This window comes from Osmerus mordax, chromosome 17, assembly GCF_038355195.1.
Source record: "Osmerus mordax isolate fOsmMor3 chromosome 17, fOsmMor3.pri, whole genome shotgun sequence".
Lineage (NCBI taxonomy): Eukaryota > Metazoa > Chordata > Actinopteri > Osmeriformes > Osmeridae > Osmerus > Osmerus mordax.
Window position 1 is genome coordinate 9571897 of NC_090066.1, and position 24949 is coordinate 9596845.

General features: G+C 49.8%; 1 protein-coding gene across 1 annotated transcript; it reads left to right on the top strand.

Annotated features, from left to right (window-relative positions):
* Nucleotides 1-2673: 2673 nt before the first annotated feature.
* Nucleotides 2674-24920, top strand: stab2 (stabilin 2). Its single transcript, XM_067254149.1, has 67 exons — nucleotides 2674-2864; nucleotides 3162-3286; nucleotides 3444-3538; nucleotides 4891-4976; nucleotides 5204-5270; nucleotides 5375-5470; nucleotides 5603-5725; nucleotides 5876-6078; nucleotides 6772-7036; nucleotides 7161-7240; nucleotides 7446-7592; nucleotides 8899-9042; nucleotides 9212-9274; nucleotides 9374-9490; nucleotides 9662-9712; nucleotides 9837-9917; nucleotides 10128-10283; nucleotides 10563-10622; nucleotides 10741-10836; nucleotides 10943-11029; nucleotides 11298-11409; nucleotides 11614-11794; nucleotides 11883-11976; nucleotides 12260-12418; nucleotides 12515-12610; nucleotides 12752-12892; nucleotides 13016-13149; nucleotides 13355-13463; nucleotides 13560-13637; nucleotides 13746-13835; nucleotides 13943-14050; nucleotides 14177-14308; nucleotides 14534-14662; nucleotides 14797-14859; nucleotides 14962-15057; nucleotides 15607-15802; nucleotides 15961-16056; nucleotides 16439-16496; nucleotides 16572-16645; nucleotides 16749-16874; nucleotides 17005-17078; nucleotides 17211-17282; nucleotides 17449-17568; nucleotides 17673-17717; nucleotides 17939-18022; nucleotides 18107-18277; nucleotides 18426-18584; nucleotides 18689-18754; nucleotides 18956-19132; nucleotides 19278-19367; nucleotides 19465-19611; nucleotides 19800-19859; nucleotides 20427-20550; nucleotides 20677-20826; nucleotides 20912-21016; nucleotides 21213-21320; nucleotides 21478-21671; nucleotides 21798-21939; nucleotides 22090-22223; nucleotides 22363-22528; nucleotides 22622-22728; nucleotides 22995-23114; nucleotides 23208-23357; nucleotides 23439-23549; nucleotides 23915-24046; nucleotides 24159-24266; nucleotides 24743-24920. The coding sequence occupies exons 1-67, from the start codon at nucleotides 2760-2762 to the stop codon at nucleotides 24797-24799; spliced, it is 7692 nt and encodes a 2563-aa protein (XP_067110250.1). The 5' UTR covers nucleotides 2674-2759; the 3' UTR covers nucleotides 24800-24920.
* The last annotated feature ends 29 nt before the right edge of the window (nucleotides 24921-24949 follow it).

The following is a 24949-nucleotide window of genomic DNA, read 5'->3' on the forward strand; positions in this document are numbered from 1 at the left end:
CTAAAAACGATGTGAAGGAGGAGAAAAAGAAAAAGAAGAATGTGGGAAAGAGGTGAGGACAGATAGCAGAAAGGCTAAATGGAGGGGGTGGTAGAATGTGGGTAAAGACATCAAGACAGTCATTGTAAGGATGTGAGAATGCGTACTGGTATGGCAGATTACATTTTATGTTTTTTCTTATGATTGACAGGTTTCTCCAGTGGCTGTCGAGCAAACTGATATGCGGCTGTTGTTCAGATGTTTAACAAACATCATGCATGCATACTCATGCTCTTTCTCTCTCTCTGTCTTTCACTGCACAGAGATCATGTAGACATACACACATATGACATCATCAGTTACACTCCACCCTTACACACACATACACACACATTCTCTCTCTCTCTCTCTCTCTCTCTCTCTCTCTCTCTCTCTCTCTCTCTCTCTCTCTCTCTCTCTCTCTCTCTCTCTCTCTCTCTCTCTCTCTCTCTCTCTCTCTCTCACTCTCAAATCACAGATGCTTGACTAAATGTTTTTCTCAATAAAGTTATCATTTTGTGTTTCATTTGGTATTGCTTTTTGATGGTTGCCAGCCTAATAAACTATAGCCGACTATTCATTTGGTCATCTCGCACCGTAATGCTGTAAGCCTAAATTACTTTGCATGGCAGCCTATTTAAGAAAATAACCCTTTGGTGCACTTTATCTGTAAAACAGAGACTACTTGTTACCAACCGTTATGTTAGAATGTGAACACAGCTGGTCTTCCTCCTCCATTACACATTGTGGTGCATGGAACACGTTTTTCAGTTGTTTTTATTGACCAGAACCATACTTTAAAAACACATGAATATGCACAGCATGGAGTGCATGTGGAAGAGGGAACATGTAAACCTTTTAAACCGACTTACCAAAGTAATTGATCGCCAAGCCCTGTATGATGCAGAATCCTTCTCCGAGGACATAGTAGCCATACGAGTTGGTGACTGTGGCGAGGAGGGTGACGGGAAAGTAAATAAGTCTGAGGATGAGGATGTTCAGAGGGGTGATGAGGGTGTGTTTCTGTTCCGGGGCGGCACTAATATGACCAGGAAGTTGTTGGAGACGAGGTTGAGAAGGAACAGGAGGAAGACCAGCATGCTGTGGTCATCCTGGGGAAAGACTGTGGGCACTGCCAGCTCCATGCCAGTTCTGGATGTGCCAGCTGTACCCGCTGTGGCCTAGAACCAGACCTCAGTCCAGACCCACTTGCTCCCCACGTCTAGTTGAACCCAAGCAGAACACTTCAGCACCAACTGGAACCACAAACTCTTGACCACAGTTCTGACTGGAGCCATAAGAAACGCTGAATCCAAAACCAGCAACGAACACCAAGATTTCAACCTCAGGTAAAACTGGAAGTCATTTGTCTCTGTGTGTGGGGTCAGATGGCTGAGCGGTTAGGGAATCGGGCTAGTAATCTGAAGGTTGCCAGTTTGATTCCCGGCCGTGCAAAATGACGTTTTGTCCTTGGGCAAGACACTTCACCCAACTTGCCTCGGGGGAATGTCCCTGTACTTACTGTAAGTCGCTCTGGATAAGAGCGTCTGCTAAATGACTAAATGTAAATGTAATGTGTGTGCATAATAGATCGTGATGTGTAGGGACGTTGCTTCGAATCCTGGGTTTGTGTTTCTTGAAGGAGGAATTGAGAACGACGTTGTGTGGGGAGAGAGCTTTATCGGTCTCCGACTTTCTCTCTGTGTGATCTTCACTCAGTTCAGACTGCTAACATGGAGTGAGTGCTTCAACAGAAACAGTGCCGAGGGAAAATGCTGCCTAGAGGATTTCCCAAAGCATCCTTGTGGCCTTGTGTTTATCAGGAGGCCCAGCACCCTGCAACAGACTCATCCACTCTCCCTTCTGCAAGCCTCTCTGTTGGCGCCTAACAGAACTACTCTTTCTCTGAGTTCACAAACACAATTCTAACAGGTTTCATACATACATGCTCTAGATATCGATGAAACATTCCAGATTCCACAACATCCGTGTGTATGAAAAGCCTGTGTCTTCAATGGCACGACTGCCTTATTCCAGGGGCTGTAACAGAGAGATTATCATCCCAGCCACTTGTCAAATTTGGCTCTGAGATTAAGACCCGGAGTGTTGATATAAGTACATTCGACCATTTCTGAGGAAGAGGAAATGTTTCTCATTGTTTTGTGGGTTACACAACTGTGTGTGGGTGCCAGTAATGCCATTCAGCAAAAATTGGGTACACTGTTTCTGGTAATAATGTGTGTGTGTGTTTGTGTGAGAGGGGGGGGGGTGCAGTGGACAGCAGAGGGTGAATCTTATTTACAGTCCAGGAAATCCTGCTATTCTCCTGACTGTGCCTCCTCCCCGCTCCTAACCCAAGTGTTTGAACACCGACCTTTCTGCCCTTTGCTGACATGATGGGGTGAAAAAAGTGCGTTTGTGTCCGCGTCGGTGCGCACGAGTGTGTCCCTGTGCCACGTTTGGTTTTGTGCTGTTGTGGAGGGGTAGGTACCCTCGACAGGAAGGAGGGGAGGGGGAGAGAGGTGGGGATATTGAAAAGGCTGATAAGCATAGTGGACAATACCAGTCCATGAAATAACTTCAGAGAGAGAGCGAGAGAGAGCGAGAAGAGTTCATCGAGAGAGAGAGAGAGAGAGAGAGAGAGAGAGAGAGAGAGAGAGGTGAAGGCAAAGCCACCGAGGCACAATTGGATTCAGAGGAAGAGAAAGAAACGAAAGGAAGAAGTACATATTCTAGAAAGTATGTCTGAGACCAAGTCGAGTCTTGGGGCTAACACACAGCTGCAGGTGCTGTTGCTGCTGTTAGGGATATGCAGAACTCTCTCTACTACTGGCACACAAGGCCCGGTAAGCACATTACTCTAAACACACACACACACACCATTACCATCGTTTGCATTGTGTGTGTGTTTGTTTGAGTGTCGGGTCAGCACGTTGAGGCGTCATGTTGTTCCAATGCAAGTTTGAGTATTGTAGTGTCCATTGCATGCTGGGTAAATCAGTTAGTGCATATCCCAGTGGAGCTTCGGGAACAATCCCTTCCTGTTTATTCAGTGGGAGCCTGGGATGTTTGTAGATGTGATGATTTTAGACGAATAGAGTGCGTGTTTTAGTAACTGCTATAACATATGTCATTTTCAACAGAACATTTGCTCCAAAAAAACCGTCCTGACAACTAGGACCCAGTGTAATTCCTGCCTCTTAAGTAATCTGTTAATGTGCCCAACCGGCTACCGCATAAACCATGCGACAGTAAAAAGAGACTGCAAGTGAGTGTGCCGGTGGGGTGGAGCATGGGAGTGGGGAAAGATGTTCATTTAAGTAGGCCCGTAAATTGCATTTCTGAATCAGAAAAACAAAACCAAAAAAAACAAATCCATGTCTGGGTCCAAATGTGTGTTTGTGTGCGTGCTCGTGTGTGTGTAGGTTCATGGGGTCCTCCATCGGCTGTTCTAAAGAGTGCTTCAAGGAGCTCACCGTGAACAGCTGCTGTCCAGGATACTGGGGGCCGGACTGTATCGGTGAGTTAAACAACACCTGCTAACGCAACTAACGCAAGAGTGGCTGAGCGGTCAGGGAATTGGGCTAGTAATCCGAAGGTTGCTGGTTCGATTCCAGGCCACGCAAATTATGTTGTGTCCTTGGGCAAGGCACTTCACCCTACTTGCCTCGGGGGGAATGTCCCTGTACTTACTGTAAGTCGCTCTGGAAAAGAGCGTCTGCTAAATGACTTAATGTAAAAATGAAAAATGTAACCCCACCAAACTCACAGATGAAAGGATGATTGAAGTAACACAACATAGATCTCCGTCATGGCTAGTCCCGGAGAGAAAACGGGTATAGTTTCGACAAGTTTAGCGCTCTGCACAGTCCTGTATTTTGTCCCACTTTTATGCTGTAAACCTCGTAGGACACTTGAGGGAACATTTTGATAGGAAGTCTTGAAATGAGGACTTCCACAACCTCCCGAAAGCCGTAGGAAAAAGCGAGTCCAATCTCCTCTGAGATGCTGAAAGGAAACAATATTGCCTAGTTTGGAGTAATTAACGGTATATTTCGATGATTTGGTCACAAACAAGGGAACCCAGGCCTGCTGGAGAGCTGGAAGTGTGTCAGGCGTCCTGTGTGTGCAGGTTGACCCACATTGTGAACCAACCTGCTGTACGCTTCTCCAGGATGCAGGCCAGGCCGAGCAGGGCACTCACACACTTCCTTCCTCCCCGCCACGGGACACTGTCAGCGGGTCCCTGTCTTCCAGGAATGTGCTGACATCTGGAGGGGGGGGGGGGGAGGGGGGGTTAGAAGTTGTGCAAGTGTGAAAGGGGGGCTTCCCATTGTTTCCTCTCCTTAAGTTCTCTTTCAGTTGTTTTGTCCCATAATGCCGTCTTGGATTATTGAGGAAGTGGGGTGGAAACGATAACAAGACCGCTATCTTCTGGGCCTCCTGCATTGTCCTGTGGCAAGATAGCATTGATGTGTGAAGCGTGTGTGTTTGTGAGAGGGAGGGAGTGAGGAAGGGAGTGAGAGAGGTAAGGTGAGGGTGGAGAAGGTGAGGGAGGGAGAGGCAGAGAAAGGGGTCGATGGGTGGGAAGAGCGTGTCTCAGGAGATGGAAGGTAGAGAGTTGAGTGTCTTAATGCTAGGGTCCCTGACAAGAACCAGTGAGGGGGAAGGAGGGGAGAGAAGGTCAGATGGAAGAGAAGGGGGGTGGGGGCAGTTTGGACAGATACAATTATGCTTAGTCACATTCCTCGAAACAAACACAGCATTGCACTTTCCCAACTCCTCGAATCCCGTCCTAAGTTTGTCTTTGGCCCTGCCCCAGAGTGACAGAAGTTACGTTGTAGGTTGTAAAAAAACGTGTGTCTTTTACAGAATGCCCAGAGGAAGCCAAGATGCCGTGCAGTAACAATGGAGTCTGCTCTGACGGCATGGGAGGGAATGGCACCTGCACTTGTAAGGTACTGCCATCACACACTCTCCTTCAGACAGCGTGAGGAAGTAAGCCATTGGCTTTGAGGAGGACACGTAATCAGAAACACCAGAACAGAAGCTTAGACTGAGGAAGAGTAACCAATAGGAGAACAGTACAGGTTGAATCCTGACCTTGCCTCTACTATGAAACTCAGAACACACACACACACACACACACCCAGCGTTGCACCAACCCCCTGTTTTCCCTCCGCAGCCTGGCTTCTCTGGTACAGCTTGTGAGGACTGTGCAGAGAATCACTATGGCGCCACCTGCAGCTCAGGTAACTGTTTACTGCTCTCTCTCCCTTCACGTCCACAACGACCTCTCTGGGTGTTATGTAGGCAGTTTTCTTTCTCCGTCCCATAATGGTTGTCGCTCTGCCAGTTTGCAGGTGCGTACATGGCCTCTGTAACTCAGGTATCCATGGTGACGGGAAATGCACCTGCTTCTCTGGGTATAAAGGCCCTAACTGTGACCTGGGTAAGAGTCTGTCTGTCTGTCTCTCTGGCTGTGTTCTCACTCTGTGTGTGTGTGTCTCTCTCTCTCTCTGTTGTGTGTTGTGGGTGTGTTTGTTCACTGTTCTAATCTCCCTGCCCTCTGTGTGTCCACCAGCCCTGCCAGAGTGTGTTGCCATGAGCTGCTCAGAGAACTCTCGCTGTATAGAGGAGGCCCTCACGGGGGAGCTGGTGTGCCGATGCATGCCGGGCTACCAGAAGTCTGGAGACAAGTGTACATGTGAGGGTCTTCCCAATCCCAACACCCATACGTCGCCTCCTCTCCCTGCCCTCCTCAACGAGATTCTCGTCTCCTTTCCTTGTCTCCTTTCCTTGTCTCCTTTCTTTTCCTTTTCGATTAAATCTTTGTCCTTGTTCCCTCCTGCCCCAGCTATAAACCCCTGCCTGCAGTCACGGATGTGCCACCAGTTTGCCACCTGTGCCCACCTGGGACCCAACCAGCACTCGTGCACCTGTGGGCAGGGCTACAGCGGGGACGGGGTGGTGTGTGTGCCCATTGACCCCTGCCAGACTGACCTGGGGGGCTGCTCTGCTGACAGAATGGAACGCTGTGTGTTCGATGGGCCTGGGAAGGTGGGTATCTGTGTGTGCGCGTGTTTTTGCGTGTGTTTTTGTGTGTGAGTGTTGGGAACCGTGACAACCGTCTGGTGGTCCCACCGCTCAAGAGCGCCCGGTCCCAACACAAGCTCTTCTCCTGTCTGGCCCCCCAATGGTGGAATCAACTCCCCACCTCTATCAGGGACACTGACTGTCTCCTGCCCTTCAAGAAAAGGCTCAAGACGCACTTGTTCCGGGAGTACAACGGCACTTAGGAATGATTGGCTGGACCTGATGTTAGTTTCCTCCAGGATCACAATGACTCTTATTGAGGGACTTGTTGCTCTTGTTGGTTTGTTGTAACTGTCTTAAAATGATCGTACTCGCCGTGAAATATATTATTGTTGCTTGCTTTTCCCACAGATACACTCTTGCACTTTTGAGGTTCTTGCTGTTTAATTGTAACTTGTCTAACTACATCTTATTGTTCTTCCCTTTGGGACTTTATTTGGTTTTCACAATGTATGCTTCATGTTTAGCTACCCGCAATGTTTGGGGCTATCTCGTTGTTATGATCAGTGACCTATGCACTTTTGTAAAACTCTCTCTTGCAAGTCGCTTTGGATAAAAGCATCTGCTAAATGCATAAATGTAATGTAAATGTACTTTAAAATGATTTCCTTTCTGAGTTTTGATGCCCCCCCACTAATGTGTGTTGGTTTCTCCCAGTCTCATTGTGATTGCCAGGAAGGGTTCGGACTACAGCCTGGAATTATGGGCTGCGTTGTCAAAGACCTATGCAAACCAGACTCCTGTGACAAGAATGCCAAATGCACGACTGAAACGCCGGGAGAGGTGACCTGCACGTGTCTGGAGGGTTTCCTGGGCAACGGCAAGATTTGTTTTGGCAACATCATGCACCGTCTGAACGAGCTGAACACCGAACCTGGCGGCCAATGGGTTGGTCAGCTGGGATCGGCCATCACTATCTTCGGTAGGTGCTGGATTGGCCTCTGGAGACGGGAAGAGCACCATATAAAGGCAATGATGAGAACTGTTTTTTTCCATATACAATCCTAGACAGTCATTGCCTCTTTGTCTTCATATCTCTCTCTTAGGGTCCCTCGCTTGGCCCCTGAGCAACCTTGGGCCCTTCACTATTTTCGTCCCCATAAACAAAGGGTTCAAGACAGGACAGGTAATATACATCTTTGCACCACTTTACATGCCTTTATTATGACATTCATCCTCTTTAAAAGTGGCAAACAATTCAAAAAACTATTACATAGTATATTACTCTGAGGGCTGCGTAGCGTATATTTGGTTACATCATATATAGAATACAGTATGATTTTTATTGTGTGTGTGTGTGTGTGTGTGTGTGTGTATGTGTGCTGTACCAGGCGAGAAGCCTGGTGAGTGACAAGGACAAGACCAAGTACCTGTGTAATCTGCACCTGGTAGCAGGGGAGCTGAATTCGGAGAAACTGAAGCAGGGAGACACCTACTACACCCTCACTGGCAAAGGGGGCGAGGTCACCAGTGGCGAGGTAGGCGAGGCTTGAAACAGGGTGGGCGGGACTAGTCATGGGGTGGGCGGGACTTGACATGAGGTTAGAATGAGAACACATGACTGTATTTGTAATGTGTTTTAGAAAGCAAGATCCCGAGGCAAGAACAGGAGACGAGCACACCAGACACACCACACACACCAGACACACCACACACACTACACACACCAGACACACACTACACACACCAGACACACTACACACACACACTACACCCACCACACACACACCAGACACACTACACACACCAGACACACACTACACACACCACACACACCAGACACACCACACACACACCACACACACTAAACACACCAGACACACCAGACACACACTACACACCACACACACTACACACACACACACTACACACACACCAGACACACACTGTACGAGGATTCAGCTGGCATTTCCTGTCACTTGAAACATCCTACTTCGGTCAGCATTAACAACACGTTACAAGGACCTAAGTATCACATAACTGTTTTAACATCAGCAACCCACCCACACACACACACACACACAACACGGGTGGGAATTGCTGTGTGATCTATTGACCATATCCTCTGCTAGTACATCTGAGACAACACAGAGCCTGTTGAGGGAAGAACCTTTGGGAGCCAGAAGTGGCTGACCTGCCAGTAGCAAGTGTTTCGTTATCTACTGTGTCCACATAACCTGCTGCACACACACACACACACAAACAGACACACACACCCTGTGGGCCATGTTGTTATCTGTAGGTTTGACCTGGCTAATGAGGTTGGCCCTAAACTGACCCCACTGTGTCTTTTGACTTTGTGTGTGTGTGTGCACGAGTAGGGCGAGTGTGTGTAAGAGGGGGGGGGGGGGGGGGGGTGAGGGAGAGAAAGAACATTTCACAAAATGTGAAGGAAGAGAGGAAACATGAGGCTGTGTGTTCTTCCTGCGTCTCTCTTCCTCTCCACCTCCCCCCCCCCCTCCACTTCCTGTAGGGGTGCTTGTGTGTCATTAAAATGCTTCCCCTCAGGAAGTGGAATCTGAGATCCCTTTGAACTCGTTTTTTTGTGTGCTTTTTTTTTGTGCTTACTCCTTCACTTAACAGTGCAGCATACCCTATACAAAACCAAAGCTTCTTATGTAAAGTGCAACCCGGAAGGGATTAAGCACAGGACTTGAATTCGACGTACTGTAGCTGTTACAGGATGGGCACTGGAAATGTATTTGTTTCTATTCTTTTCCATACACGCCTTTGATCATGGATCACAGTGTGTGTCTGGTGTGTGCTTGTTTGTGTGTGAGACAGGATAAGCAGCTCAAGATCCGTCTCTATGGCAGCCGGAAGAAGGCGGACGTGGTCCAGGCTGACATCATAGCATCCAACGGGGTCATCCACCTCATCAACAAGCTGATGGACAGCGTCTCGCCCACAGTGACGAGCGAGAAGGAGGTGGAGATTCCACACTGCATACTAAACACTGGTCATGCACACAACACTACATAACATTTCATCAATAGCACCCTCCCGAACACGTCTTCATTGGTTGAATTAAACATTTCGAATTCCTTTTTTGGGGGTTTGTTTATATGATATCTGATGTGTGTTTTTTGGGGGACAGGAGGACCTGATGAAAGTTCTATCAGACAACGGGAAGTTTGCCCAATTCAAGGGTTTACTGCAGGTAGCTGCACTGTTAGTGCCACGTCTTGGTAAGCCACGAAAAATGTAGGGGCCGGTATGTGTTTGGTTGTGACGAGCGATGTTTCCGTTTCCGGCGCAGAAAGCCAACATGGCGCTGATGCTGGAGGAGCCGGGCCCGTTCACCCTGTTCGCCCCCACCGGCGCCGCCTTTGACGCCATGAAAGAAGGGCACCTGCAGTACCTCAGCTCCAGCGAGGTAGGGACTCCGGGGGCTGAGTGAGATCTGGCTCTCTCTCACTCTCTGCCACACACACACACGCACGTTCACATTCTCACACACTTTTCTCTCTCTCTCTCTGTCCGTTTCAAACCCCTGCCCCTCCCTCCCGCTCTCTGTGTCTTATTTCTCTCCCCCCCCTCCTTCCAGGGCTCCATGAAGCTTCTGGAGCTTTTGAGGAACCATGTGGTTCCCTTTGAGGTGAGTCAACGTTTACCTTGTCAACGTTTACCTGGACACACTGTCCACGTGCGCACATGCCGACATGGAGACCCAATCCTAACAGTGCAGATGAACTCACCTGTGGTTTCCCACTCATCTCAAGCTGGAGGTGTACAACGTCGTGTCCAAACCTCAATTTGTGACCAAGGCCAATCAGCTGCTCACGATCAACGTGACTGAAAATGTAAGTCCACACAGCCATGAAAATATTCCCAAGCATGTATTTTTGTTTATTTTTGGGTGGGCTTGGGTGGAGGGGTGGTGCTTACAAATCTATTGGCCCCTCCCACCACCATTTACACAAGGATGCAACAAGCGTGGGGGCAGCTCAGCTTGTTGTTTGGCCGATTGGCCGAGATCGCTCACGTCAGACTGCGACTCCTCCTCCTCCCAGGGGAACGTCCTGGTGAACGGCGCGGCGGTCGTCCTGGAGGCGGACGTGCAGGCCAAGAACGGACGCCTCTATTCGCTGGACGGGGTCCTGATCCCGCCCTCCATCCAGCCCCTGCTGCCCCACAGGTGTGACGTCACAGAGAACAACATCGTCAAGGTGCGCTCCCGGTCTGACTCCTCCTCTCCCCCCCCCCCCTCCCCTCCCCTCCCCCACACCTCACCCCTCCCTTTCATCCTTACTCTTCCGTCCTGTATGACATCCAAATCTTGTTTAAAGCCTCTTTTTTTGATGTCACATAAGACGCATGAATGGTAATGGTAGATGGCTTGGCCACTAATCAGCAGGCGGAGGCCCTGTCCAATCTGTTGCTAAGACTTCTTGAAGGTCTCGGTCTTGAGTGAACCAGCCCGGTTGTTCTGCCCTGTCTCTCTCCAGGGTACTTGTGTTAGCTGTTTCAAAGTGGCCAAAACCCCCTGTCCCTCAGGAGAGTCTATGGTAAGAGATGACTCCCTCACGCACACACGGTTCAAAAGACAGGATGTTCTGATCGTGATGTTTTGTCTCTTGACCTGGCTTCCTGTGTGTGTGCGTGTGTGTCTGTGTGTCTGAGCAGGATGCCTTCAAACGAGGTTGTGTGTTCCGGGACACTTCTTTAGGGTTGAGCATCCCCACTTTGGGCTGTTCCCCCTTGTGCAACGAGACCGTCACGGTACACACCCATCGCCACACACCACTCGAACCTGTTACACGCCCAGTGTGTTTTTAAGTGCTTACATTGGACCAAATCTCATCTGCTCCCCCCTCCCCTCCTCCAGATCCCCAGGTGCTGTCAGGGCTTCTATGGCCCAGACTGCAGCCCTTGTCCTGGGGGTTTCACCGTGCCTTGCTCTGGTCACGGCCTGGTAAGTCAAACCAGACCTCTATACCTCCTCTCAGCCGAGAGGCAGAGCTCAGACCAAATCTCCCTCGAATAAGATTTGAGATACTTTCAAATTGTCTTTGAGTGTTCACTATCACCTGTCTGACTGGCTGCTTTTTGGGGGGTTAGCATTCTTTGGGTGCTAGCACATTGCTAACACACCAGGAAGGGATCCCAATGACGCGTGAAATGACGACGCGTATTCCTTCATGTGCTTTTGGTCGGTAATGTCCTCTGCCCCATCCTCACAGTGCATGGACGGGACAGAGGGGAATGGCACCTGCGTGTGCGAGCCCAACTTCAAAGGCTCTCGCTGCCAGTTTTGCTCCGGCCTCGACAGCTACGGACCAGGCTGCGACAAAAGTACGTCTGCCGCTCTCCTGACCCACGTGCCCCCGCGCGTCTGCCTGGCTATCGGTTTGATAAAGCGTGCCTCCTCACCTTGTTGACGTGTGTCTCAGGTTGATAACTCCCCCGCCCCCTGCCTTCTTCCTCTCCCTCCCTCTCCCCCCTTTCTCTTTTTCCCCTCTACCTCTATCTCCCTCTTTTTCTCCTCCCCCCCCCCAGAGTGTGACTGCATCCACGGGGAGTGTGACAACAGGGTGGAGGCGGACGGGCGCTGTAAGCTAGATTCCTGCCAGAAGGGCTACACGGGCAAGTACTGCGAGCGCCACACCCAGGCCTGCGGCACGCTGGTGCAGTTCTGCCATGCCCACGCCGAGTGCGATTTCAACGGAGGCGCCGTCAAGTAAGTGTTCCAGCCGCACTGAGGTCCCCGCCATGTGTGTGCATGCATGGCCTAGGGTTTACGATATGGCCTCTCTGTGTGTGCGCAGGTGCGTGTGCAAGCCTGGTTACCAGGGTGACGGCATCACATGTTTAGAGGCAGACCCATGTGCTCTGCCGCATCGGGGAGGCTGCAGTGAAAATGTAAGAGCACAACCATTACTTACACTACATTTACATTTAGCAGACACTCTTATCCAGAGCGACTTACAGTAAGTACAGGGACATTCCCCCCGAGGCAAGTTGGGTGAAGTGCCTTGCCCAAGGACACAACATCATTTGGTTGGCATAGCCGGGAATTGAACTAGCAACCTTCTGATTACTAGCCCGATTCCCTAACCACTCAGCGATCTGACTCCCTACACACATACACAGTGGGTGAAAAGCATAAAGGCCACTTTACTTTGCTCACTGCTTCCCCCTGCAGGCTAAATGTATAAAGACGGGACCTGGAACACACACATGCCAGTGTATGACTGGCTGGATGGCGGACGGGGACCAGTGCCAGGCCGTCAACCCTTGCCTGCTCCCAGAGAGGGGCAACTGCCAACCCAACGCCACCTGCATCTACGTGGGGCCGGGTCAGGTGGGTCACCTAGGAAGACGGCACAATAACACCATCTCTAGACGCTCGTTCACTCTGATGGTTGGCTGATGTCTTGTGCGCTGCGCTCGTCTTCAGAGTCAGTGCGTGTGCAAGGATGGTTTCCTTGGGAACGGGAGGGAGTGCGAGGCCATCAATCCGTGCGTGACAGAAAACGGCGCTTGTCATTTCCTGGTAGGTGGTGACACACCCGCTGTTTGGCAACTGTCGGCCCCAATCGCAAAAATGCCAAACAAAATATCTAGCAAGTATCTTCCATGCGTTGATAAAGATGACAGCGGAGACGTCCGGGCGTTTGGGGTGTGGCTTTCACAGGCGAGCTGTGTTCAGCTGTCGGGCGCGTGGACCTGCGTGTGCGATGCCGGGTGGAAGGGAGACGGCAAAGTGTGTTACGGTAACTTGGAACAGGAGTTGAGGTCCATGCCTGGCGTCGCCAACTTCTTCCGAATCGTGTCGGTGAGTGCGGTCGATCATACTGCACGCTACCCCACCAATAACTCCCCCAGTCTCTTCTGCTGTCGGTAGGAGGGGAAATGAGAATTGAAAGTCATGTTTGCCACCCTCCCCACCCCCATTCAGGATGGATACATTTCCAAGATGATGATCTACCAGAACATCACTGTGCTGGTGCCTTCGAAGGAAGCCGTGGGTAAGATGACCCCGGATGAACAATCCTACTGGACAGCAAAGGACAACCTTCCTAGCCTGGTCAGGTAATACTCTGTCACGGTTGAGAGGCGTTGTTTGTCGCGAGGAGGGGGAAAAGCACAGTCCAAATGATCAACCGCTAATGGTTTACCTTTTCTAAGCAAAGACATTGGCTGTGTTAGTTTGAGGGAGACCGCTAGAGTGAGACGGAGATGGATTGAAGGGGCGAAAGACGAGAAAAATGCTCTTCCTATTCCCTTGTCACGGTAGGAATCACATGATCGACGGGATCTACCCACTTGGCGCCTTGCGCAATATGTCCCGTGCGCGAATCACAAATCTTCTGAAGGAGCCTCTTCCTATCTCAACCACCAATGAGGTAAGTCGAAGGGTGGGGCTAACCGAATCTCAAAGAACACTGGAACAGGGCAGCGCTACCACCCACAAATGAGTGACATCAGTGTTTTTTTGTCAGACCACAGTGATTGCAGGAGCGGCAGTAACGAGGGCTAACGTGATGGCGTCCAATGGATTGATCCATATCATTGATAAGGTGCAAATGTAGAGCAATTGTAAAATGTACTTTGATTAGAATGGCTCTTCATCCCCCACTCACCTCTCTTTTCTATTCCCTGTCATCCCTGTCAAAATGTGTTCCCAGGTGTTGATTCCGGGGAAGGATTTAAGTGAGGGACTTGTTGCTGTGCTCAACCAGAGACCAGAGTTCTCTCTGTTCAGTTCTTACATCATTGTACGTATAAAAAAAGTCGACTCCATGCTCTGCCAGCCACAAAGAATCTCAACTTGTCTGGGCTGTTCCAGAAAACCCTAATAAACCGATGATCTGCCGCCTCTTAGCAACACAACCTGACAGACAAGATCGCAGAAGGTTTCGAGTACACAGTGTTTGCCCCGACCAACGATGCCATCAAAGAATACCTCAAGAAGACGGCATCCCAGTCTATGGTATAAGGACCGCTTCGTTGAGTTATGTTTGCCTCTATTCTGTCTCGAGTATCATGTTCAATCCTGCATTCCTTGATGTGTTTATATGGGTGCAAATCGATGTGTGTGCCTGTGTGTTGGCGGTAGGATCTCAACCTGACCCAGTATCACATAGTGCCCAACCAGAGGTTGCTAAGGTCTGACCTTGAGGGAGGTGCCTACAAAGACACCATGCTGGGGTTCTCCTACCAGCTGGAGATCCTGCCCAAAGACGGAAAGGTGAGATCTCGGATCTTCCGTTCCAGTTCCGCAGCGTCAAGGTTTGAGCCATGCTCGTGTTGTGTTATGTGCACATCAAAATGGGACATCAACCCGAAACATGAATCGGACGCATTCCTGAACATGCGAGTTTGAAATGAATATTTTATAGGAGTATAGTTTGAAACGGCATCCGCACTCGCAATGTTTACATCCTCTTACCTCTCCCTCTGTTCTTCTCTGCAGCTGTATGTGAATGAGGCCCTGCTGAATGTGTCGGACGTCGACACTGTCAAGGGGGTCATCCACGGTCTCACCGCAGTCCTGGAGATCCGATTGAACCGCTGCGATAAGAAGCGCTTACAAATAACAAGAGTACGCGCCATTCCCACAACGTTCCTCCCCTGCATTGTGAATTCGAGCATCCAGTCAAGTCACAGCTGGTGTTTTTGGAGCTGTTAAGGATGACCAATGTGTCAAACTAATCTTTCCCTCCCCCTCTCCCAAAGGGAACCTGTCAAGATTGCTTCCACCCATTGAATATGCTATGTGACGAAGGAGCACAACCTGTGGTGCGGGCCTGTCAATCATTCCTAACGCAGGAGCTACACAATAGTTTTGTTCCTACACAAAACGGTGTGCCACATTTAACACGCATCTCTTATCCCCTGCAGTCGACTGTGCCCAGGAAGTGTATGTTCAGCCGGATGTACCAGGGCGAGAGGTTGCTCGGGATTGGCTGCAGAGCCCACTGCAAGATTTCCACCATTGTACGTGAGCAATTGCCAACCGAAATTGAGGTTAAGAAAGACGAGTGTAATCGAACTATAACCTCCCTGTTAATCAGTGCCTGGGTGTCCCTGAAGGGTGATACGAGGTCTGTTGCGGTTGCAATGAACCTCCACGGGTGCAGACTTTGCTGGAAGCGTAGCATACTTTCCAATGACAACCCTTGAGTACCAAAGTGGACAAAGGGGTTCCATGTGAATCATGGGTTATTTGGTGCTAACAGATGACAGAGTACAGTAGTAGGGAGAGCAGTGTTGTGGAGCACACTAAACGCTAGTAGCAAACTCAAGCTCGCCAAGTGTCAACGTGGCGTGTTAGTGGTAATGCTAACTGTATGTCTGTGTGTTAGCAGTAAAGCTAACTGTATGTCTGTGTGTTAGCAGTAATGCTAACTGTATGTCTGTGTGTTAGCAGTAATGCTAACTGTATGTCTGTGTGTTAACGGTAATGCTAACTGTAGGTCTGTGTGTTAGCAGTAATGCTAACTGTATGTCTGTGTGTGCCGGGATTGATGCCGTCTCTTCCTGCAGGTGCGGAAGTGCTGCGGTGGCTACTTTGGAGAGCACTGTGAGCCTTGTCCTGGGCCCAAGGGCGAGCCCTGCTTTGGGAATGGGGTGTGTGTGGATGGCACCAACGGTACCGGAGTGTGCCAGTGTGGTAAGGGCTTCAGGGGGACCGGCTGTGAAACCTGCCAGACCGGCAAATACGGCATTCACTGTGACCAAGGTACCTCCAGGGTTCAAACACATACCACTAAGATACTAACCATGCACTGTGTGTTTCACTTATTATTAACCCCTAATCATTTCTCTCTCTCTCTCTCTCTCTCTCTCTCTCTGTCTCTGTCTCTCTCTCTGTCTCTGTCTCTGTCTCTCTCTCCTTAGATTGTGTGTGCAGGAATGGCCGGTGCAACGATGGTCTGAACGGCGACGGGTCGTGCGAGTGCGACGTGGGGTGGAGAGGAGTCACCTGTGATGAAAGTAGGACTTCACCACCTGCGTATTAGACAAACCTATTACAGCCTCAATAAGACTGCAACAGATCATCCCATGTCATGGGATATGGTTTTCATTTACAATCAGAAATATGTTACCTCGGTTATGGTAGATACAAAAAAATTTTTTTTAAGGGGTGGTTTTCCAGACCTTTTAAAGGAAATGTTTGTCGAGTCCTGCACTCTTCTGTTTTTTTGAATGTATGCAATATTTGCAAGCAGTATTCGTATCAGCATGTACAGTATCTTTGAGCTAGTCTAACTCAATGTATGCTTTTCAGAGGTTTACTCAATGCTCTGTTCTCATGAGCAGCAGATTGTTTTGGTGAAAGGTGTAACTGTACGATTCCTAAAACTGTTCCACACAGAGATCACCTCCAAAGCAGATGAGTTGTGCAATACCATCAAGTGCCACACCAGCGCAAAGTGAGTGGAATGAGCGCTCTCTGTTCCTTTCTAGTTTGAGTTCAGTGACGGTGACTAATCTCACCTCTCCCATAGTTGTGTCATAAACCCGGACGGCTACAAGTGCGTCTGCGCTGCAGGCTTTGAGGGCAACGGAACTTACTGTAAAGGTAGGAGTAGACAAGCCCACACAACCTATTTAGCATGATCAAGTACCAAAAAAGATGGGATTAGTTTAGGTATTGTTGTATGACTTTGTGTGTGTGTATCCAGCCAAAGATGCTTGTGCAGCAAACAATGGAGGTTGCAGTCTCAATGCCAAATGTAAGAGGACCCTGCCTGGTCTCAGGGACTGTGTGTGTATCCCTGGGTATTCTGGTGACGGGCTGGTTTGTGTTGGTAAGTGGGCAATTCTTGAAGTGTGAGTAGATTGACCTGTGCTTTGTCTCATTTGGATGAATAGACCCTACTGCTTGCTTGTCGCCGTAGCGTTGGTTCAAGCCCATTCGGATGTTTCTGTTTTCCCCAGAGATCAATCCGTGCCTGGAGGACCACGGAGGATGCCATGCCAACGCTGACTGTATCCACACAGGACCTAACAGAGTAAGTTGATCTGTCAGTGTTGACAGACCCATCTGTCCACGCCTGCTTGTCTGCCTTTTCACATGTATGATCTTTTTTTACAAAACATATGTTTTGTAAAACGTGAACTGACATGCATTGCATCGTCTCCAGACATCTTGTGTTTGCAGCCAAGGCTACTCCGGAACTGGCAAGACTTGTGCCATGATCAACCTCTGTCGAAAGGTACAGCACAGCACTGGCTTTCATTCACGATGAGCAATTTCTGAGGTCGAGAAAACGAAACCTGCTCACGGACAGGAGCGTAACTGTGTGGTTTGTGTCCTCGTCAGAATAAGGGCGGGTGCCACCGCTACGCCATATGTAACTGTGTGGTTTGTGTCCTCGTCAGAATAACGGCGGGTGCCACCGCTACGCCATCTGTAACATGACCAGTCCTGGCGTGCGCAAGTGCACCTGCTCGTCCAGTTACATCGGAGACGGCCTGACCTGTAAAGGCACTGTGTGGAGGGTGAATACAGAAGCTCCTCACACACACACACGCTGAACTCTCACGGTGTCCCTTCAATCTCCCTCCACTACTCATCTGATCGCTCCATGTCAATCCCTCAACAGGAACTGCAGACCAGGAAGTTGAGGGACTTCTACATGGGATTGATAGTGAGTGTATGCAATATATAATAATATGACCAAGGTACTGCTGACGGCTATCTACATAAACAAACCAGCCAATCATTAGCGTGGTTTCCAGGCCTGCTAGGTAGGACTATACGTATTGCAACTGGTTTCTTCCTCTTTATGGAAGCGGCCAGTAAGCATATCCCTTGATCCCTGGTGGTGGACCGGCAGGCATCTGAGATGTTGTTTTTGCCTCTCAAAAGATGACCGACTTGAACCTGCAAGGGAGGGGCCCGTTCACCGTCTTTGCTCCGGATGCGGAGGCCTTCGGAAAAGTCAGCAGGGAGGTGAGGAGGGACAGAGTGTGGGGTTAGCGAGCGGGCGAAAGCGCGAGCGAGCGCACTGATCTTTGGCGTCCCGTCTGCCCGCAGATGAGAAGAATGATTTCGAACAGCAACAGCAGACCTTCCATGAAAGAGAAGTACGTCAACATCCTCCACTACCACGTGGTGGCCTGCCACGCTCTGTCCGCCTCGGACCTGACCACGCCCAGGAACCTCACCACCCTCATGGGCGACGTCCTCCAAATCTCCTCCGTCAAGGTTAACCGATGACATTGGGACGCTGACCCGACGTGTAAACAATCGATGAGTCGCAGTTGGGGCAAGCGGAGGGAGGATATCATCTTCCTGCGTACATAGTGAATAAAACGTCATGTATAGAATGTGCACCTCTGCCTTTGTCTTACAGGGCTCCATCTTTATCAACAACGTTGCCAACGTGACCTTCAGTGATGATGCCAGTAGCAACGGAGTCATCCACGTGATCGACACTGTCCTGGTCCCAAGACGTATATCACTGACCGATGATGGACCAACGAGCCCCATCAAGTTCACTTCGAAGGGAACTGTACGCAAACCAAAACCCTATTTAACACAATGAAGGACCAGCCCCTTCTACTGGATGGCTTCCTGCAAGGTTCAATTCACCCAATTGTTCTCCACACTCCACAGCCTTCGTCCAACCTGTCCGATGTGGCGAACGTCTACGGTTATAAAACCTTCTACAAGCTTCTGGAGGTTAGTGTGCCGTCCCTTGAGCTCTCTGTCCTTCGGTTTTTCCTGTTTGAACGCAGTGGTCCACTCCTATGAATGGCAAATCGAAAGAAAAGAAATGGTGGCACGGTCAATTCTCGACACCCATAAGACCTGCCAAGATTTGGATGGTTTTGGTCCAGCGTCATGTGGTAAGACGGGAACGTGTTTCTTTGGCCCCTTCAGGATACCAAGGTGTTGTCCTTGATGCAGGACGCGCAGCACAAGCCGGTGACGGTGCTGCTGCCGTCCGATGCCACCATGGCCGCCCTCTCGCAGTACCAGAAGGACTTCCTGTACAACCAGCACAACCGGCCCCACCTGCTGGACTACCTGAAACACCATATCCTCCCCCACAGAATGGTACAGAAGGGAGGGGAGGAGGGGGGAAGGAAATGGAGGGGTGGATGATTGACAGATGTGTCAATACCTCTTTCTGGCTTATTTTGTTGTACTTCTTAATTCTCCCGTTGTGCTTTCCCCCCCCCGGCCCTAACCCTGGCCTCAGGTGTTAGTACCAGAGCTGCCTCACCTGGAGGCCGCCCGCACCCTCCAGGGCTCTGAACTCTCGTTCAACTGCGGAGGGATCGACCACATTGTGAGTGGCCGTAACGAGACATCTTCCCTAATGTAGCTACGTCAGGCAGTGGTGTTGTATTTAAGACCTCACACCACCGGTTTGTTTTTTTGCCCAGGGTGAAATTTACCTCAATGGCGGCAGCTGCCGGATCATCCAGAGGCACCTTCTCTTCAACGGGGGCGTGGCCTATGGGATCGACTGCCTGCTGGCTCCTCCCAGTCTAGGGGGGCGCTGCGACACGAAGACCGGAGTAGACATCACAGTGAGTAATCGACATTGGTATCGTTACACCGTAGGTATTTGCCGTTAATGGCTTTTCAAACGTTCTGGTTGCAATCGAATGCATGTTGTAATCTAATGTGTTGTAGTGGATGGTTGTGTTTATGATTGGTGTCCACATTGGACAATGACGGAGGTGGTTTTTCCTGTTCGTTCTCTTCTGTGTGACAGACGCGATGTGTGTGGTGCGCTTTCTCCAAAAAACGCTGTCCAGAAGGATCTGTAGAAAAGGTACAATGACTATTTACACTGCTTCCGTAACTTGGTTTCATGTTAATCTGTCCTGTCCATTCTGTACTGGCTGTTTCGCACCATGAAGAAAGCCCCCTGTAGTTATAGTGTATTTCAACTTGTTTTGAGTTCCAGGAAAATCCACAGTATTGCTGATTTGATGTGAGAAACTTAAAACTACGTAGCTTTCCAAATGCAATTAATAAACCAGTCTCAAAAACAGAAAACGTGCCAGTAGCTGTAGAATGTCCCCTTTCTTTAAGTGGTTAGTGCTGTCCGTGTTTGTGGTGATAAGATTGTCTCTACTCAAACCAACTGTTTGGATTCCTTCTCCATGACTAATCCCAAACTATCCCCCTAAGTAGACCGTTTTCCACCCCTTATGGGTAAAAGCCTAGGGTGCCAATTCATCTATAAAATTAATTATGAATGAATTCTTGGACCATAACCTGAACTCAATGTTGGAAATCTTCCAAATGTTTCATTCAATAATAACTTAAAAAAAACATAATGGCTCCCTACACATGATCCGTTTGTCCTTTAATCCATCCATCCATCATTCCGTAGGGGCAGATGCCATGTGACCTTCCGATGCAGTTTGTGGAGAAGAACACGGGATGCCAGTCCATCTGCACCATCAACCTGTGGAGCCCCCAGTGCTGTGCTGGCTACTACGGGCGAGACTGCCTGCGTAAGGACACGGAACACTTCCTCCAAACAAGATTGGGTTTCACCGTCAAAATCAGTGGTTGGATTTGTACGTTTCCTGTTGGCTTGTTGACGTTGAGGTTGCGCCTTGTCTTCTGCGTTCCCAAAGCCTGTCCCGGAGGAGCCAAGTCCCCCTGCGAAGGACACGGCAAGTGTGACGACGGTCACCTCGGCAGCGGGAACTGCACGTGCGACCCCGGCTTTCAGGGCACGGCCTGCGAGCGATGCCTCGACGGGCACTTTGGGCCGCAATGCAAAGGTGAGGGGGGGGACAGGCAACCCTGGTCTGACAGTACTCTAGATTACGACCTCCACATTCTTCTGATGTCGTTTCCTGTGTTCAGCGTGTAACTGCTCAGAGCACGGGGCGTGTGTGGAGGGTCTTCAAGGGACCGGCTCCTGTTTCTGCGACCAGGGATGGACCGGACAGCACTGTGAGACACAACTAGGTAACTTGACGGTAGTCAATATTCCCCGGTTTTATTTTGCTTTTCCCCAATGACCAGCCCCTTCAAAACTCTTGTATGTATCATACAGCAGGCCGACAGAGTTCCATAGGTGACTCCAATGCACAGAAATTGAATTTGACCTACAGTGATGGAAGCTCTAATATCCCACTCTTCCCCCCCCCCCCACCCCCACCAGCTGAGGGCCCTGTCTGCTCCCCTGTCTGCTCCCCCAGTGGCGTGTGTACAGACAACAACACATGCGTGTGCAAACCTTTCTACGAGGGAGACGGCTACAACTGCACACGTACGAAGCGACAAACATTCATCCACACACGACATGAACACACGTATTGTATTGATAATGAATCCCGTGTACAGATGAGAAATGCCCAAACCCCGACAAAAACAATTTCCCTCACAAGCACCGTTTCTCTCCCACCTCCTCCTCTGTCTCTCCCTAGTGGCCGACATGTGCTCCACCTGGAACGGAGGCTGTGCCCCGGGGGCCAAGTGCAGCCAGCAGGGGGAGAAGGTGAGCTGCACCTGCCCCAAAGGCCACTCCGGAGACGGCTTCTCCTGCCAGCCCGTGGACCCCTGCGCCTCCGGAGAGAACGGGGGGTGCCATGAACACGCCACCTGCACCATGACGGGCCCGGTGAGAGGGGGGTGGGGAGGACTGCCAGCCACTGTGAGGAGGGGGGGTGGGGGGGTAACTGTCAACACGAGGATGGTCTGGTCGGTAACATTATTCGAGTGTTACACACTGTGTGTGTGTGTCTAGGGAAAGAAAAAATGTGCGTGCAAGGACGACTACCTCGGCGACGGGCTGACCTGTGTGCCGAAGGAGGTGCTGCTCGACCGCTGTGCCACAGAGAACGGGCAGTGCCACCTGGACGCCAAGTGTACCGACCTCCACTTTGAGGGTAACGTTTGGCTTGATGTTTACCTCAGGAAAAGGAAATGCAACTTACCAGTGTCCTCAAACACAGTGTCATCCATAGAACTGCGAGTGGTGTGTTGTGTTTGTTCCATGTCATTTCATCTGAGCCCCCACCTTCCACACACACACACAGATAGCACTGTTGGTGTATTCCACTACCGTTCGCCGAAGGGCCAGTACATGCTGAACTACACCCAAGCCCAGGAGGCCTGCGCTGAAAAAGGAGCCACAGTTGCCACCTACACACAGCTCTCTTATGCACAGCAGGTGAGTAAACACACACAGATGTACAACTAAACACACACAGAATATAAGTACATAGACCCACAAAAATGAGTTTTCATGCGCAAAACACACAGCGCTGTCTTACGTCATACATCATACTAGTCACCACACTCTGCCGTAGGCTGGCTACAACCTGTGTGCAGCAGGCTGGCTGGAGCAAGCCAGAGTGTCCTACCCCACCACCTACTCCAACCCCAAGTGTGGATTCGGTCACGTGGGCATCGTAGACTACGGCAAGCGCAACAACCTCAGCGAGACCTGGGACACCTTCTGCCACAGGGTCAAAGGTCAGGACAGCGTCGGCTGCGAGTGTGCGAGATCATTTGCGTTTGTATTTGTGTACATGTTCGTTCATGTTCATGCGTGTCTGTCCTCTCCAGAGGTGACATGCGAGTGTAAACCAGGCTATGCGGGAGATGGAGCCATGTGTGTGGGGAACCTCATGCAGGTCCTCAGCACCAGGCCCATGTTCTCCAACTTCCTGTCGGTAAGTGGCCGAGGAACCGGATATCTCAAAAGGATCCCCCCTTAACGGGCCGTTACAAGGACAGGTGCATAGAATTTCTGGGCCTGGCTTTCTCTTGACAGTTTCCCAGCAGTCTATCCGCTGCTGCTGTATGTGCTGCTTCTTCTGTTTCTGAGCACAGAAGGGGTTAATATGCCTGGTACTACCATGTATCGTTTTTGTCAAGATGCAATTGGATATTTATACAAGGAAGCACTTCACTGATTGGTCGGCTCCTTTTCCTCCAGCAAATCCTGAACTACTCCCAGATCTCTGAGTCAGGGAGAGAGTTTGTGAAGCGACTGAGCAACCTGACCATTCAATCCACTCTGTTTGTCCCGGCTAATGATGGCCTATACCCGAACCAGGTCAGATACACACACTCAAAACGTATTTGATGCTTCAATTTAACGTGGATTCATAGACATCTCTTAATATTTGTGCCGGTGTCTTGGTTATAGACGTTGACCCACAGGGACATCGAGTACCATCTATCGGAGGGTCGTGCGCTGGCCCTGAAGGACCTGAACAACGGCAGCCACATCCACACACACCTGGGCCACAGCCTCACCGTTCTGGGCATCGCTGACTTCCTCAACCCCAAAATCCTGGTAAGGCAGTCACAAGCACAGCAAGCAGATGACCACTGCAGTGTTCAGCCACATCGTTGACCTCGCACTGTCTTCACCCAGTCCTCCCGGTACATCAACGACCGATTCATCATAGACTCCAACATCCCGGCATCCAATGGGATCATCCACGTGCTCCAGGGACCCCTAATAGCCCCGCCTCCTAAGCCCACGGTGAGAAAATAACCTTATAGAGACTTAGCCTAACAGGTTTGGGGTCATTTCCTTTTAACCTTTAGCTGAGTGAGTTCTAAATATTTCCAACAGTCTCCACAGCGCAAGTTATTTTTCCAAAATGGTAGCTAGCTAGCTAGCTTTAGTTAGCGTCTGGGCTGAGTTACTTATAATAATACTCGTAGCAATGCTACTACCATGCTAGTGTTACTTGTCAGCCTTCTCATTAGTACATTTTGAAGCCATACTAAAACGTTTGTCACAGTTTTTGTCTATCGGAAAATATTTGTGACGCTACTCTTTAACGGGTTAAACGTTGGGGTCTGACCCTTGACCTCTGGGCCCGTCTGTGATTGGTTCTCCAGCTCCCTGTAGGTCACAAGGCGGGGATGGGAATTGGAGTTGTGCTGCTGGTCATGGTTGTGATTGGGGTTGGCTTCGTGGGCTATCACTTTTACACCCACAAAACCAAACCCTTCCAATTCCACTACTTCAAGGTGAGTGTGTAGACATGTAGTGATCGCTCCATCCCTTCTGAAAACATTCCATGGGTAGCACGTTTTGTTAGACCTTAAACTCGAGTTGACTTCCCCCCCCCCCCTGGACTAGGATAATGAGGAGGAGGACTCCACGCCCCCAGACTGTAACCCTAGCATCTGTAACCCCATGTACGTCTCCGCCCCTGACCTCACTGACCACACCTCTTCTGACCTGCCTGTAAGTAATACCCAACACCATCAGTCCAGGATCTTTCATTTGCTAAAACCACTAAAAGGTCAAGTTATGTCCAAATACTAATTCTACCCTGAACTATATAACAAATTCCCATTTGCCTGAAGAAAAAAAAGGTACACTACAATTTATATAGTATGGTTCACCTTACTACTGTAACACAATCTTAAAGCATGGTATACTATATACACAAGTACAACTACTAATATACACTAGGCTTTTTTAAATACTAATAATCGTTGCAACTTAATTGACAGAACACATTTATACATTGCACCGAATACTAATTTGTCACAGAATACTATACTAGGTGACAAACGGTACACTACCAGAACTGCAGTTTAACAAAACACTACTAGCTACAATAACAGTGAATAGTTAACCACCAAAAAAACACCCGTTTAACAACAAACTAACACCACTACAGAACACCAGACATGTGTGTATCTCTTGTTTGCTAGGAGGACAAGCACCAGGTGGTTGACAGCGGTCCCTATGACCTGCTCCAGGCCAGCTGAGGCACCCACACTGTGGCCTGTTGTAGCGCATCACCACCACACTGGGGCAGTCTCCAACCCAATCCTGATAAGTTCCTGTACATAATTGATTAGAGGGCTATATGCTATTTGGTAAATCCTTTACAGATCAAAATGTTCTTATTATAAATA